Source organism: Sus scrofa, chromosome 6, assembly GCF_054392235.1.
Source record: "Sus scrofa isolate SSC_HxYL_T2T_F1_AM1 chromosome 6, Sscrofa_HxYL_maternal_Yorkshire_Landrace_v2.0, whole genome shotgun sequence".
Taxonomy (NCBI): Eukaryota; Metazoa; Chordata; class Mammalia; order Artiodactyla; family Suidae; genus Sus; species Sus scrofa.
In genome coordinates, this window is record NC_139388.1 from 167,763,225 (window position 1) to 167,779,651 (window position 16,427).

Genomic DNA, 16,427 nt, shown 5'->3' on the forward strand with positions numbered 1-16,427 from the left:
GGCAAGAATCTTATTGATCTTGCTTGTTAATAATTACTCGTACCTAGTATATTGTCTGCTGTAGAGTGTGGATTCCTAAATTATGTGTACTGTGTGAGTGGAAAAGAAAACAAGTAAACCAAATATTTAAACATATAGAATGGAAAGAAAGGTATGAAGTCTGTAGGACACTAATCCTTATCCTAAGGTAACTATCTAATCCAGTTCTATGTTGACTGGTCCATTTAAAGGCAGCTATGTGTAAAATTTAGACTCCTCTTTTCTGATTGATTTATTTTAAAGAACCTCACTTCTCCCTGTCTTTGATATCTGCCTGCCCTCACTTCTGTATTCTGCACTTTCAGGGGTAGAGGAGGAGTGGATCATTTATACTCCTCTCTAAGGCTGTGGGTAGTAAGTGGACTCGAGGATTATTTTTGTATTGAAGAGGTAGATTTTCCTAGAAATACATATGCATCATTGAACACTGCTGTCTTTTCTATGGGAAATAGAAAGGATTATTTTCTCATGGACATTTAGTAGCTCGTAGTGGAGCACTGTAGCACTTCTTCAAGGAAAAGTGTTATGAAACAAGGAGTGCTTGCAAAAATTTTTCTAGAAAAGTAGGACTTGGCCAGAGTTCTGTTGAAAAATATATTCTGCATAAGAGAGAGAAGATTGTGTTCGAAGGAGACAATTATTAAATAAAGCCTTGGCGTGTGGAATAAGTCATTGTCTTAGACGAAAAAAAAAAAAAAACAAAAAACACCTGTTGAGGGGTAATGGCTACTTAACCCATTTAGTTTCTGTTTTTCCTGCTTCTCCACACCTATTGTATCTGTTGCCTCCCTCTTTAAGATTTCTCGTTCCTTGGTCATTAGCTATTCTTTTTTTTTTTTTTTTTTTTTTTTTTGTCTTTTTGCCATTGGAGGTTCCCAGGCTAGGGGCCTAATCGGAGCTGTAGCTGCCAGCCTACACCAGAGCCACAGCAACGCGGGATCCGAGCTGCGTTTGCGACCTACACCACAGCTCACAGCAACGCCGGATCGTTAACCCACTGAGCAAGGGCAGGGACCGAACCCGCAACCTCATGGTTCCTAGTCGGATTCGGTAACCACTGCGCCATGACGGGAACTCTTGTCATTAGCTGTTCTTTTGGCCAAAGTCAACTCTCTTCACTCCTGATGCTTTACAATCAGCTGTTCTATAAATACACAGCTCTCTGAAAAACTACACACGGCTCAGTCTGCCTCCCTACATCTTTCTTATCCCTTCTTTGTCTTTTCATTGATAGACTTAAATGAGCATCACTTTCACTTCTTTATCCATTACTTCTAAAATATTTGATGAAAGCAAATTTTTATGAGAGCTTTCAAAATTAAAGAGTCCTTATACTCTTTGAAAGGGATAGGAAACCATGTTGATGCAATTGGGAAACAGAACTGGCTTTAGCCAAAATTGTGAGATACGCGTGGAATGTATGGTTGATTCCTGGTAGCCTTATATCACTTTTAAAATCCTCACCTCCCTAGCATTTCCTTATTACACTGGGTGCCTCTCTGACTACCAGAATAAGGACTTAATATGTCTTCCTAGATTCATGAAGCTAAGTGCAACGTCTCGCTCATTCTGTCCTTGCTGGCTCGCAAGGTGTATGATAACTGGTGAACACTGGGTTGTTGTTTGACTGTGTGGGGGACTACGCTTCAAGGGCAGAGCTCTCTGCTTAGATTTCTGTACTGCCTGTGACTTAGCTCCTGCTGCTGCTCCTGAACTTGCGCGCTCCGTTCCCATCATATCGTCATGATCCTTCTCCTCTAAGTCATGTTTGTATTTCTAGCTCTGTATTTTAACTCACCCAGTTTATCAGGGTAATGCTAGATGTTCTGCTAACTCGAATATTTCACTCTTTTAACACAGTAGAAGTGGTTTCTCACTAACTGTCTGGTGCGTCCGTGAAGGCACGCCTGCTTCTTAAAAGCCTTGACGTGAAAGAGCCACTTGTTATATTCCGCAAGAACCAGTCACACGGGCTAGAAACAGAGATTCTGGTTGGGCAGCTGGTTTCCACTAAAGAGGGTCATGCACTTTGGGAGACAGCTATCTGTCACGGTCTGCCCCTCTGACCCCCAAAATATCCCCGTATACCTTTCTCCCTCACACGGAACGTGCTTTTGTCCTCTTCAAGGAAAACCGCTGGAAGCTCCATGCAGTCCCTTGAATCTAGCTTGAAGGTCAGGGTCTTTGCGTGATGAATAGGCCAGTCCATCAGATCCAGATGGGCTCCCGATGACCCAGTGACCCGCGAACCAAGCCAAGTCATCGCGCCCCCTCCCGCCCCTTCTCACTCTACCTGAACCGTGTTTCTGCTGTGTTTTGTTAGAGCAGGGACAGGATACCTGAGGAAAACGGTGCTCTTACTTGCAAAAGGGAGAAACAGCGAATGAAGAGCAGTTATTCGTCTACAGCACTGACCAGTCCTGCCGGGCAAGTTTTGTGAATCTGTCTGGCAGAGGCCCTGCTGCCCCGGGAGTAGACACGTTTTCTTTCTTCAGCCTTTCTTTCCACGAGCCCTGGCTCCACCCTACAGCCGGCTTTCCCATCTCTGTTTATTATCCTACACAGCCGTGAGTTATCCTCTCTGAAGTGCGTTTGGAGGATATTCGTCTCTTGGGACTGCATGGCTTTCTAGCCACTTCTCGCAGTTAAAAGTTTTGGGGCCTGAGACTTTTATAGACTTGGGCTCTTAAAGGCCACGGTCTTGATTTCTGAGGCAATAAGGCAAATAGGCCTCTTGTTTATTTGCTTCTAGTCAGTTTAATGTAGGAGCAGATACACCCGAAGCTGTTTCTTCCCTCCAAATATAATTCTAGGGTCTGATTTATTTCTTTAGTTCTCATGCCTTTTAATGGCACTTGCCTTGAGGTTATCTGAAGCAGGCTCAGATGGGAAGCAACTCCCTCAATCAGATTTTTGTTTTAGGATTTAGTTTCTCTGTTTAAAAAGTTTTATTGGGCCTTTGTTCAAAGCCGAAAGCGTTTTTCCGTCTGAAATATCTACCTTTCAGGGTCCACAAGCAGTTGGCAGAGGTTTTTCCTGACCTCGAGAGCCCGTCAACTAGTAGAATCTTTCGATACTGTTTCATTTCTGCTCTCAAATCAATCTTTCCTGAGCTCATCATTTTTGAAATCCCTTGCTCAATACAAGCAGAAGCCAACACACCACTGCTCTTGTCCTCTCCAGCTATTTTCCTAGAGATAACAACCTTGAAAGTTATGTGGTCTGTCTTCCAAGCCGTTGCCGGCCACAGTTTTATTTTGCTGCTGCATTACGGGTTCTTAAATATTTGATCCTCAAGTATCTGTTCCCTTGTTTCCTGCTCCTGACCCACAGGCCAGTGCATATTTGGGTCTGTGTTAAGGCCAGTACAGTAAGATTTGATTTCTGAATTGATTAGAGTAATGCTATTTGCTGTAGAACTAAACCTCCAAACTTGAGAAGGTTGCCCTAATAAAAATTTAGTTTTTATTCACATAATAGTTGAATTTAGGATGCTTCTGCTCTGCATGTTCTTTTCTCCACGCGGTGACCTTATCTTGTGCCTTTGCCTTATGCTTGAGGGTTTCGCTGTTTTCTTCACATGGTAGAAAATAAAAAGAGAAAACGTCTCTTTCGCAAAAACCTTGTCCTAGAATTGACGCATAACATTTTTGCCTACACTCTGTTGCCAAGAACTAATGAGGTGGCCACACCGTGGTGCCAGGCTTGCGTCTCAGCACTAGCTCTGCTCGGGCGGAGGGAGAGACGAATTGCAGTGGAAAGCCAGCCATTCCTGCTGCAAGCGGAGCTATTAGGTGTTTAGAATTCATGTTGATAGAAGCACAGGCCTGACGAATGGAAAAATATACCGCGTTCTCCTAGAGAAAGAGTCAATAGCAAAAAGACATTCTTCTACTTCGGATAATTTGAAAATTAACAGCATCTCAACTAAAATATCTCCAGGCATTTTTTTTTTTTTTTTTTTTTTTAATTCCGGGAACTAGGCAAAAATAGCCAGGAAAACTTTGAAAACAGAGAGGGTTGAAAGGGGCTTAACTATGCAGTGTTAGGAATGACTCTTATTATTTCCAGTTTTCACAACTCAGTGTTTGATGACACCGTTTATTGAGAGAGGAGATGTGCAAAGGATAGTTTAAAGTTCAAAGAATTCTAAATTTGCTGCAAATTCCTGCTTATCTTGTTTAGACTTTGAAGTGTGTCTGACTCTTCAGCCCAGAAATAGTCCAGAGCTTAAAAATCAACCGTTTGGCATTTGATGTATTCCGAAGGGAATTTAACTTTAAGAAGTCATTGAGCTTTTGTTTATGGCAGGGCAGATGGGAATGAAAGCAGACGGGAAGAAGGATAGGGATCTGAGGTAACGGAGGAGCACAGGATAGGAGGGAAAAAATAGTGGGATAAAGCCTATTTCTTTCAGTGGGATGTGGGGTTATCTAAATGAGACATAGTTTTAAATTTTCACATTTTTAAAAAAATTTGTCTTGACCAGAAAATCATTTAAGGAAGCAATTTTGTAAACTCTGAAATTCTTTGTGGAATTTTTATTTCAGTTAAGTGCAGATCATTGGATGTGTAGGATTTCGCTCTTTGAAAAGACATTTTCACATGAATACTTTTGTTCATTAAAAAAAAAAAACAAGGAGTTCCCGTCGTGGCGCAGTGGTTAACGAATCCGACTAGGAACCATGAGGTTGCAGGTTCGGTCCCTGCCCTTGCTCAGTGGGTTAGGGATCTGGCGTTGCCATGAGCTGTGGTGTAGGTTGCAGAGGAGGCTCGGATCCCGCATTGCTGTGGCTCTGGCGTAGGCCGGTGGCTACGGCTCCGAATAGATCCCTAGCCTGGGAACCTCCATATGCCGTGAGAGCAGCCCAAGAAATGGCAAAAAGACAAAAAGACAAAAAAAAAAAAAAAACCCAAAATGACCACTGTAATTCTAAAGTATGCTTAGTGAGGAGTTCCCTGGTGGCTCAGTGGGTTAAGGACCTGGCATTGTCACTGCTATGACCCAGGTTTAGTCCCTGGCCCTGGAACTTCGGCATGCTGTAGGCATGGCCAAAAAAAAAAAAAAAAAAAAAAAAAAAAAAAAGCTTAGTGAAATTTTGCTATTTGAGATAATAAGTGTACATTTTTTTTTTTTTTTTTTTTTTTTGTCTTTTGTCTTTTGTTGTTGTTGTTGTTGTTGTTGCTATTTCTTGGGCCGCTCCCGCGGCATATGGAAGTTCCCAGGCTAGGGGTTGAATCGGAGCTGTAGCCACCGGCCCACGCCAGAGGCACAGCAACACAGGATCCGAGCCGCATCTGCAACCTACACCACAGCTCACGGCAACGCCAGATCGTCAACCCACTGAGCAAGGGCAGGGACCGAACCCGCAACCTCATGGTTCCTAGTCGGATTCGTTAACCACTGCGCCACAACGGGAACTCCATAAGTGTACAATTTAAAATCATGGTGTAAATACATGTAAAAAGACTGAAAGTTTGAATCTCACTTGGAGGGAGTGTGGGCCTAACCTGAAATACAGGCCTGAGAGTCTGGCCGTGTTGGTCATACGCTACTTGCACACCTTGTGTCTCGGTCTCCAACCAAGGGTGGTTGGTGTCTTAAATTGGAGACCTAGAAATCTGTAATTCTAGGAAGATGGAAGGCTTGGTAATGACTTCTCCCCGAGGCAGTTTCTCCCAGCGGGGAGAACAGAGCTAGAAAAACTGTGGAAAGTGGTCATGATACTCTGACAGGCGGCCCGCGGCCAAGTTTTTACTGAGGATTCTGGTGTAATGAGAACATCTGAACCCATCAGTCCTCAGGCCGGGCTTGAGGATGGGCTTTGGCAGCTTGTGCCTGTTCACTCCTCTTAGACCCCCACACAGCTGACCAAGGCAGAGACTGTTCCGAGCAATAAGGCAGATTTCCACCTGGGATACAGGTTTTCTGCATCCCTACGTGACAGAGTAACATGGAGCTTACGAGCGTTGCTGGGCGATCCGAGCCCAGACCAGCAGGAAGGTTCCCTTAAGTCCCCGTCATAGTCAAAGACACCCCCAAGGAGAGAGGCCCGAGAAGTCTCAGAGGAAAAAGCTGTTTCTAACTTGAGTGTCTTAGATGTGGCACCAGCGGGGGTGTGTTCAGATCTTCCTGGACTTCTAGGATTGTCAGCCATCAACTCACCGAAAAAGCCACCAGTAACTGAGGCATGCGTTGATAACAGGCAAAGCTGAGCTCGTGATTATGCAGGAAGGGAGAGCACCCCCTCACAGCCTTCGCAGCGTCTCTGGAGGTGAGGGGGAGCTATTGACAGGGTTTGGGGGATCTGAGCTCTGAGTGTTTGAAGGTCGGGCTTTTAATGAGGGATGTAGTTGTAAAGTTTGTGATGTCAAAGTCCTGAGAATAAGGGACGCAAAGGTTGGAGTCTTAAAGCAAAGTCTTGATAAGTCGACAGGTATTTGATGAGGAAGGGGTTTGTCCAGTGGCCTGATCTCTTGTCCTGAGAAGGGGACTGTTTGCTCAGATTAAGAATCTGTGGTTTTGAGAAGGGAGCTGATTGACGATTGAGCAGACTGTTTTTCAGGCAAATGATTCATGGGCATGTCCTGAAGCACATAATGAAGCAGTTTACTGGTTTATAGCGTTATTGTCCTGACAGGAATTTCCTGAATTCGTGGTAAAGTCATATAGAGGTTTTGTTAGTTAAGCCGTGTGAATACAGGCGGTCTCAGTTCTCACATTCTTGCTAAAGTTATATACACTTTTCCATTAATGTGCTCTGCATTATTGTTAGACTTATTCCAGGAAACTGTGTAGTTTTGGTTGCCATTGTAAATAGTCTTTTATGTAAAATTACATTTTGGTTTGAAATAGATTTTTTATTACCTTCTTAGATACTTAAAAACTTTTTTAAAAAGAGGGAACCGTATCATCTACAAATGATGAATTTTATTTCTGCCTCTCACAGTATTTCTTTGTCTTGACTTACTAGGGTCTTCAACCTACTGTTAAGTGAAAATGGTGATAGTGCATGTGGCAGACGTATTTCTTACTGGCTAGTCACGTCCTCTTTCATATTTTCAAGTCCTCTTGCAGGCATATGGTGCCTAATTCCAAGCAATGGGCTGTAAATGGAAACTATGTGGATCTTTTCCAGGGTGAAGCATAGAGGAATTGATACGAACTTTCTCTTGTTACAGTGGCAGTGAGGTCTCGTGTTCTAGATGGTGCAGCTATTAGCTCTTCCACCTGTCTCATCAGCCGGGGTCCTTGGACAATTTTGTGAAGTGTGATTTCTCTTGCTAACCTATATATTACCATAAAGCACAGGGAAAAGTGAACCTTTATTATGTTTAAGCCACTAATTTTCAAACTTAATTTTCTATTGCAGTGCAGCCTGCTACTCTGAATCACATTCTGATACCATGTGCATTCTTGTCTCGATCCGTCTTTGATAGGATCAGGTCAACGCTTTCATAACCATGAATGTTATTTGCAGTAGATTTTTGTTAGATATCCTTTAGCGAGTTAAGGACGTTTGCTTTGAAATTCCTTGTTTGCAAGGAATATATAATTTTAATTATGAGTGGATGTTGAATATTATTTTTTTTAATTTTATTTTTCATTTTTTGTCTTTTGTCCTTTTAGGGCCGCACTTGCGGCATGTGGAGGTTCCCAGGCTAGGAGTCTAATCGGAACTTCAGCTGCTGGCCCCCACCACAGCCACAGCGACGCCAGATCCGAGCCGTGTCTGCGACCTACACCACAGCTCACGGCAACGCCAGATCCTTAACCCCCTGAGTGAGGCCAGGGATCAAACCCACAACCTCATGGTTCCTAGTCAGATTCATTTCTGCTGCGCCACGACAGGAACTTCTGGATATTATTAAATACTTTTTTCTAATTTTTCTGTAGTGAATTAATAGACTTTCTAAAGATAACCCATCCTTATAGTCTTTGAATAATATCATATTGTATTCTTCTTTTCAACATTACCAAATTTAATTGGTTAATCTTTTAAGTTATTTTTCCACATATGGTCACTCGTAAGGGTAGTGTGTAATTACCTTTCTCCTCCTTTTCGTGGGTGATGTGGTGCTATGCTATGATCACATCATAAAATTAATTTGGGGATATTTTCTTTCCTCATTAGAAAGGTCGTCAGTTTTCCTTGACCCTATTTACTGAGTTGTCCGCACATCGGATTGTTAGTCTATCTTCTGTGGCCCATCCCGCACAGGCATCCTGTGAGCCTTGGGCTGTGGGCGTTCTCCATTTGTTTCCTGCCGTAGATCCCGTAGGCCACTGGCCTGGGACCCTTACTGCTTAAGAGCTCTTTGACTTTGCTTCAGTGTCCTCTCTTGAAAGGTGTGGATGATAAAAATACCTCATAAGATGGCTGTGAGGATTAAACAAGTTATTTATATAGATGCGTACGACAGCACCTATTTATATAGGTCTAAGAAGGAAGCGATTTCCCCCTGCTCCCTAAAGATTGATGTATTTAGGAATTACTTATTATTTTCACTGCATTATTTTGGAATTTCTTCTAAATTTTTCTTCAGTGTCAATAAAGTACATCTTTCTTCAACCAAACCAGATAGTAGGGCCTATGGATTTTTAAAGTGGGTAGGATAGAATCTGACCATTGACTTGAGGAGCCTTCAACAGGAGTGTTTTCCACAGACTGAGAAACTGATCTGGGTTGCCCGTACCTGCTTCTCTCCCCCTTTGAATCAGGACGGCACTTCCTTCTTACTCTCCTGAGAGGAGTACCTCTGCTGCTCTTCCGCCTGTAGTCGTCATTCTCAGCTACTTCCCAGCAAGCTCCATTCGCATTATTTTTATTTATTTCTTAGGTTTATGTCCCACGACAAAGGAGAAATTTTAAAGCATGCTGTATAGTAACAGGCACTAAATGGACTTTCAAGAAACATTTGTTGAAAAAGTGAATTTCCTGGTTCCTATAATTAGTGGTTTGTTATCTCTTGTATTGTTTTGGCCTTGAAGTTCCTATAAATATAAGTGTTATGGCCATCAATATGATTTAAGTTATCAACTTACTGTATAAGCAACTTTTCAGGAAGCTTATTTCTTTCATAAGCATGCAAAATCCTTGCATGTCACATATTTGAAAAGTATGTCATTTACGTAAGTATATTACATTTATGTAATTATAATGAATTTAGTCTATGATGTTTTTTTTCCTACCTGTAATAATTACAAATTGCTTTAGAAATATTAGATTTTATCTTAAAACATTTCAACATTTGCAATTTTGGAATTGTTACATTTCTGAGATCTATAAAAGGCATTAAAGAATTATTTCCCTAAATGTGTAAAAAAAAAAAGAAGAAACCTCTTTATGCTGAAATAGGAAGGTTGCTATAGAGGAAATAAATACTGTTGTCTCTCTAACTCATGCTTTCTGCTTTGTGTTCGTACTAATTTTGGCTCATTTATTTTCTGTAGCAAAACCCGTAAGATGATTTCCCTAGTGTATAGACAAGGAAACAACAAAAGCTTAGCGTGAATGATTTGCTTAGGGTCACATAACAAGCAGAGATTTGCACCGGTTCTCTGAACACTCTAAGCCAGGGTTCTTGAGGGGTCCCTTCGAGAAATGCAACTCTTCTATTATGTGTCAAAGAGAGCATTCCATTTGGTTTTTGGACGTGAATAAACAACCTAGAAAACTCACAAAAGCTATGAAAACATTTCTTAAGCTAAGGCTTCATTAAGGTTGAAAAGTTGAAGTGGATTCTTCTCAAAGACTTAATTCCATTATTTATTATGCCTTCCATTCCACCATGTAGATATAAAACTTTCCAAAACAAATATTTATTCTAATTCCGTGGAAGGAATACATCCCCGCTCTGTTCCCTCTGCGCAGTTACTTATTGGGTATCTGTTTCGTTCCGATTTCCTTTCTCAGTATTTTCTCATTCCTTGTTTTTTCATGCCTCTCCTTTTGAAGTATCCTGTCTTTGAGGTCTCCTCTTGTATTTGCCTGTGATTATTGTCTCCTGCCTTCTTCGGGTCGTCACGCACAGAAGATGCTTAATACGTGCTGCCTGGTGCTGAGTTACAGTGGCAAGGTTCTCTGCAGCCTGCCCTCTCCACCCCCGTGACAGTCTCTCTGATTACTTTTCTGTCACGCTGTCCAAGTGATTGTAGTCATTGTGCATCTTTCCTTCTTCTGCCTTTCCCTCCGTTCGAAGTGCCCTTCTCCCCTTTGTCTCTACTTATGGCTTGATTCCAATCCCACCTCCTCCAAGAGGCCGCCACCCTTTAGGCCCTTAGAGGTCTTTCAGTTTCCTTCTGCAGATACTGTCATCAGGGGGTGTTTGCCACTGAGCATGTCTCACTGTCGGTTTTCTGTTAATACCTGTCTCATCTGGATTTTGAGTTCAAATCCCTGTACCTCTCTAGATCCGTGTGTTCGCTAACGTGTTACTTAAAACATTCTCAGTGATTATTCTGATGGAGAAAAAGTCAGTTGTAGTCACCTGGAAGAGGCTTTATTGAAAGCATTGCTGATGAGTTTGGGGAGAGATTTTCGTAAACAAAAAAATGAAATGGTTCCCCAGCCAACATGACTCAATTGACATTGAAATTAATGAGGTGAAAATAATCTCTCTGCTTAAGCCAAGTGGCTCATATTTGGACAGTGTTCTAGGACCAGCGTTATAGCACTTCTTCTCCTTTCCTGCGGTCTCTTAATGTATACGCGCGTATTCGTTGATTTTGGACCTCTTCGACCTTATTTTTGACATTCACTGTTTTTACTTCGTCTCCGCGAACAGCGAACAATAGAGCCTTTGTCATTTTTTCCCCTTTATTCCATCCGGATCACCTATTTCTTGGTCAGTTCTTTGGAACTGTAACTGAGTCATTTGAATTACATGCCATTTGGATCTGGGGTGAAAGCTTGATTCAGCTGACTGCTGACTCACCATATGTTGCTGTAATTCTGGAAAGCAGTGAAAATTGTGGTACTGCTGAAGGAAAAAGCAATGTTGGAATGGCGTTTTAATAATAAATGACTTATATTTGTTGTATAACTAATTCATGCACCTAGACATTCTGCGAGATACTTTAAATAAATGATGGAAGACCTCTAAGGTAGCTATTATTAACCCTGTTTTACATAGGAGGAAAACGAGTCTGCGAAAGATTAAAGGTCCAGTTGACTTTCTTAAAGGTCAAATATGTAGCCGATAGTAACCTCTGGGATGTAGGGGACTTTGGTGTGTTCCCTGTCGTAGTCCCAATACTTCACGTGGTGACTGGAAGTTAAATATTTCATTTTTTAAACGCAATTCCTCTCTCCTTCTCTCTTGAACTTAACTCCAGATTGTCACTCCCCCAGAGCTGCTCTTATTGCTATTATTGGTGACCTTCCCTGTTGTCAAAATCCAGAGGTTCATTCCTAGCCTTTTCGACATTGACCGATCTGTCATATTTGACCCAGTTAGTTACTCCCTTTCCTTGAAATGCATTATTTAATTGACTTTCCAAAACAACACATTCTCCTTTTTCTTCCCCTTCTTCCCTGGCTATTCCTCAGTCAGTTTCCTTCTTACCTTCCCAGCCTCTAAACCATGGAGTATCCCCAGGGCTCAGTTTTCATTTGTTTCCTATCTACACTCACTTCCTTGGCGGTATCACCTCACGTCGTATCGTTAAGTGCCTCTTAGACTCTGGTAATTACCAATTTGTATCTTTATCCTGGACTCTTCCTCTCAACTCTATGCTAATGGTTTGGATGATTAATAGACAGGTGAAGTTCAGACTCCTAGTGCCTTACTCTCCTACCCGTCCAGTTGGAAAGGTGTAACTAGTTCATGCGCACACAGCTCTTGCAGTCAATTTGGCAAAAACAACGTGGCTGTTACCATTGACAGGCCATCTATCAGCATATCCTGTTGGCCTCATCTTCCAGCTGAACTGAATCTGATCGCTTTCACCTCCACAGCTGTCACTCAGGATCTAGCCAGTATTCTTTTCCATACTTTGTTGTAATTGTTTCTTAATTCATTTCCTTGCCTCTGCCCTTGGCCTCACTATAGACTGTACCACAGTAGCCACGGAGATCTTATTTAAAAAAAAAAAAAAAAAAAAAGAATCTTATTTTTTCTCTCTTCAGAATAGAAGCCCAAATCCTTAAAATTTACCTTTTTTACTTCATCTTCTACTCTCCAGTCAAGCCCTGTTGGTTTTCTTGCTATTCTAACGATCAGGCGCGCCCCCTACCCTACCCACAGGATCTTTGTGCTTATTTTTCTCTCTTTCCGGGATGTTTGTCCCGCAGGTGTCCCCTGCCTCAGATCCCGTGGTCTTTACTCAGGCCTTTACTCCTTAGATCTTTCCTAGGACTGTCTTGTCCCTGAGGTCCCACTGTCGATTCTATTTAAAAGTGCAGCACCTTCCCACATACCACCCCCCCCACCCAGCAGCACCTCTACCTCCTTTATCTGCTTCCTGTGGTATTTACCATCCTGTGACAAACTGTATGTTTTACCTATTTATCTGGGGAGTGAGGTGTTTTTAAATCTCTCTCTCCTTACTGGAATGTAAATTTTACTAGAATATAAATTCCACAAGGGTAGGAATTTATTAATTTATCCGGATTTATTATGAAGCAATGAACAAACGTTAGGGCTAGAATTCTCTTCTCTTTGACCTCATAGCTAACCTAGGCCCTCATTAGTTCCAGTGTATTTGTCCTTTGTTTTATATGTATGTACATCCTACATTTCCCTCCATCCCTACTCAGAACCCCTTAGAACTGATAAAGTTTCATAAATGTTAGACATGTAGAAAGAATAATCAGATGTATTTAATGTTTAATCATACAGTAGTAATAAGGATTGCTGTGTTCTGAAATTTACCTTCAGATATAGCTGTGACATTATATATATATATATATATTTTTACTTTTACAAAGGTTTTATGTATGTGTGTATAATATCACTAAATATATCTTGAACACACACATATAATTTTTAAACAGGTTATCAGAACACCTCATGGGAGAGACTTCGACGACTCTTTGGAAAGGTGTGATGACTATTTGAGCTCCAGGTCATGCAGCAAGCCCCAGCATTCGGCCAGGACCCTACTCGTTCATTCAGCACCCTCGACAATGCCGAAGCACTCTCCAAGCCCTGTGTTAAATCGCGCTTCTCTCAGGGAAAGGTAATGCTTAGTCTCTATTGCTGTACTAAACTTTGGAATAATGGTCATTAGAAAAGAGCAGGCAGCAGTTATGTACGTGAAGTGATTATTTGTTAAAGAACAGTTTGTTTTAAGAGGCTTAATTTGTGTTTGTTTAGAGCATACTAAATATATGGTGTCAGATTCTCCTGCCCAGCCCAGTTCTTCTTCTGAAGTGAGTTTATTAATTTTGGGTCACTTTAACCCTCTTTAAAATTATATTGTGGAGTTTCCATCATGGCTCAGTGGTGAACGAACCTGACTAGTATCCATGAGGACATGGGTTTGATCCCGGCCTCGCTCAGTGGGTTAAGGATCCCGCATTGCCGTGAGCTGTGGTGTAGGTTGCGGACGTGGCTTGGATCCTGTGTTACTGTGTCTGTGGTGTAGGCCGGCAGCTGTAGCTCCAATAGCCTGGGAACCTCCATATGCCACGGGTATGGCCTAAAAAGAAAAATTATATTGTAGTTCACAAAGTGAAAAGTAGAGTATGTGCTAGTTTGTTTTTTAATAGATTCATAGGGATTTAATATTACAGTCATGGCTTATGTATAAAAACAGCATAGGTTCTGTTTCCTTTTAGTCATGACAATACGGTATTTTGTTGATGCGTGGTTCCTGTTTTCCTCAGATTACCTGTCCCTGACTTGCCAAGATAATCTTCATCATGTAAAGATTCTAGGTCCCCCTTGGAAAATGCTTTGGCACCCAAAGTTAGATACTTGTTATAATTTGAATGTGAAAGAAATCACTTCTCTTCATCTGTTTTTGTTGTTGTTGTTGAATCCAAACTGGAAATTCCTTACCTCCCTCACAGTTACATAGTTGGCACAGAACACAAGAGTTGTCATAAACTAAAAAAACCAAACCAGAAACCCAACCTGTGTATTTAAGAAATTTTACAGAAACTTGAAAACTTAAGAGATATACCATCAACACCAAGAAATAAAATCTATCTTTACAGATGGTATCAAAAAGCTGAAGTAGCACATTGAATTCTTGCAGCATATTAGGGCCATTGGACATAAATAACAAAGTTTAAAATAGCCGTAGAGAGCCTAGCAAAAAGTTTCTCTTGAAATTGATGATTCAAACAAGGAAACTATATTAAAACATGCCTGTTCTGAACAGGTAGATTTGTCTGTTTCCTCATTAGTCCTGTAAGCATTCAAAATGGATATATGAAGGTGTGCTAGAGAGACCCTCATCCCAAGACAGGGAATTTTGATTAATATTTCAGGTGCATTAGAATCATGCCTGTGGAGATCAAGTTCAGATAGGTAGATAGATGGATTGATCCATTGATCTATATATTTATACAGGGAGATGTATCTCTGTATCATTGGCTTTAAAACTTCCAGCAAAGCTCTTAAAGAGGGATTTTGCTGCTGAAGTCTGGTAAATTTGGCTTCAGTTATCAGGGCGTTTCTTCCATTTCCATGTCTGCGCAGAAGTTCAGACACTCAGTTGGTGCTGCTCTCTTTTTTTACCTACGTTTAGAATTAAGCACTTGGTTTTCTGCCATATTTGTAGATGTTCAAGAATTTTTAACCTGTATGTCCTTAGATGTATTTCTATAAATATTGCTTTATTTTTCTACTTTTTTCTATATTTTGCAGAACCCTCCAATTGTCTACTACTGTAGTAAAATGTCAATTTTAGTCTTTTGTTATTTTATCCCTGTATGTTATTTTGTCCCAGCTTTTGAAGCTAGATTGATAAATTTTTCTTTGAGGCTATTTTCAAAAATTCTTCATCGAGGATAGCTAAAGTCAGCTGTCCCTTTGTCATATTTCATTGCAGGGGATGGTTTAGAGTAGATAGCAGCATTTACACATTTATTTTGTTGTCAGATAGTAGATGTGGACAAATTCTTTGCTAGAAGGAAGTCAGCGATTCAGATATTAAAAATTACATATTTCACCTATGACTTGAAGAAATTTGTGGTGCTTTGAAAATAAAAGAGTATAATGGCAAGTTAGTTTTGAAATTCTGAATAGGTTAATAAAATTTTATTGAAGGAGTTCCCGTTGTGCCTCAGTGGTTAATGAATCCGACTCGGAACCATGGGGTTGCAGGTTTGATCCCTGGCCTTGCTCAGTGGGTTAAGGATCTGGCGTTGCCGTGAGCTGTGGTGTAGGTCACAGATGTGGCTCGCTCGGATCCCACGTTACTGTGGCTGTGATGTAGGCCCGCAGCTACAGCTCTGATTCAACCCCTAGCCTGGGAACCTCCATATGCTGTGGGTTTGGCCCTAGAAAAGACCAAAAAAAAAAAAAAAAAATGTGTTGAGGTTCTTTTTAGGGTAAATAAACTTTTTTACATTCACTAAGGTAAAACATCTCTACTCCGAGTGTGTTTTCTAAAGAACAATCTAGACCTATCCTGTAAAGGAAAGTAAAACGCATCAAACAATATGTCTCTACATATTGTCTTACTAGGAACAAAAATATTTTGTGTGTTTTTAGCCCAGTCAGTGCCATGGCTTTGAAGAGAAGGCGTTCTCTGATCTGGCTTTTGGTCCCTGAGAGAGACACTCACGGGGTGTTCATACAATCCACTGGAATCAATAAACAATTCAAACCGATGTAAATGTACATTGTATTTCCCAGACAAAATTGGGAGTGTGGCAGAACATATAGCTCTAGTTTATCTGGGTAAATACTCATTAAAATCAAATACGTTTTCCTCTAAGATTGCTATAAAATGCTGACTCCTTAATCATGTATATGAATAAACAGACTTTTTCAAACCGTATCGATGACTCTAATCAGATGAATTTCTTTATTTATAGTGAAGGTCCTTTTTGTTTGAAGTCTATATAAAGAATACCTCCGGTAGAGTTAGCATCCCATCAAAGGATTTCAATTTTGATTATAAGTGTTACATTTCACAAGCAGTTTTTCCCTACTAGTATAAATATTAATATTATGACTTCTAATTTGTATTAGCTTGTTGAGTTATTACTAAAATCAGACTAAGAAATAGCGAATCTAATTTAGAAGGAGCTGATATTCTTTTCAGTCCTTGAGGTTTTGCTTTTTGTAAACAGACTGTTAGGCAATCATTCCTTATACCACAGCACAGACTAGTGGATCCTCTCACAGTGTCCTTGAAGAGAGCCTCTTGGAGCTGGGCGTTTGGGTGTCTGATTTTGAAGATGTGTTACACGTGTAGCAAATAACAA

The 16,427-nt window shown here is 40.9% G+C and overlaps 1 protein-coding gene across 4 annotated transcripts in view; it reads left to right on the forward strand.

Moving 5' to 3' along the window:
• Positions 1–16,427, forward strand: part of SPATA6 (spermatogenesis associated 6) — a 118,133-nt gene that overhangs the window by 56,292 nt on the left and 45,414 nt on the right. For all 4 annotated transcript variants that reach the window (XR_014804811.1, XR_014804812.1, XM_021093282.2 and 1 more), the window contains exon 10: positions 13,038–13,222. Coding sequence is in view for 2 of the 4 variants with exons in the window: in XM_021093282.2 (XP_020948941.1) it covers positions 13,038–13,222 (185 nt within the window). In the remaining 2 variants the exon portion in view is untranslated. The remainder of the gene's footprint in view (positions 1–13,037; positions 13,223–16,427) is intronic.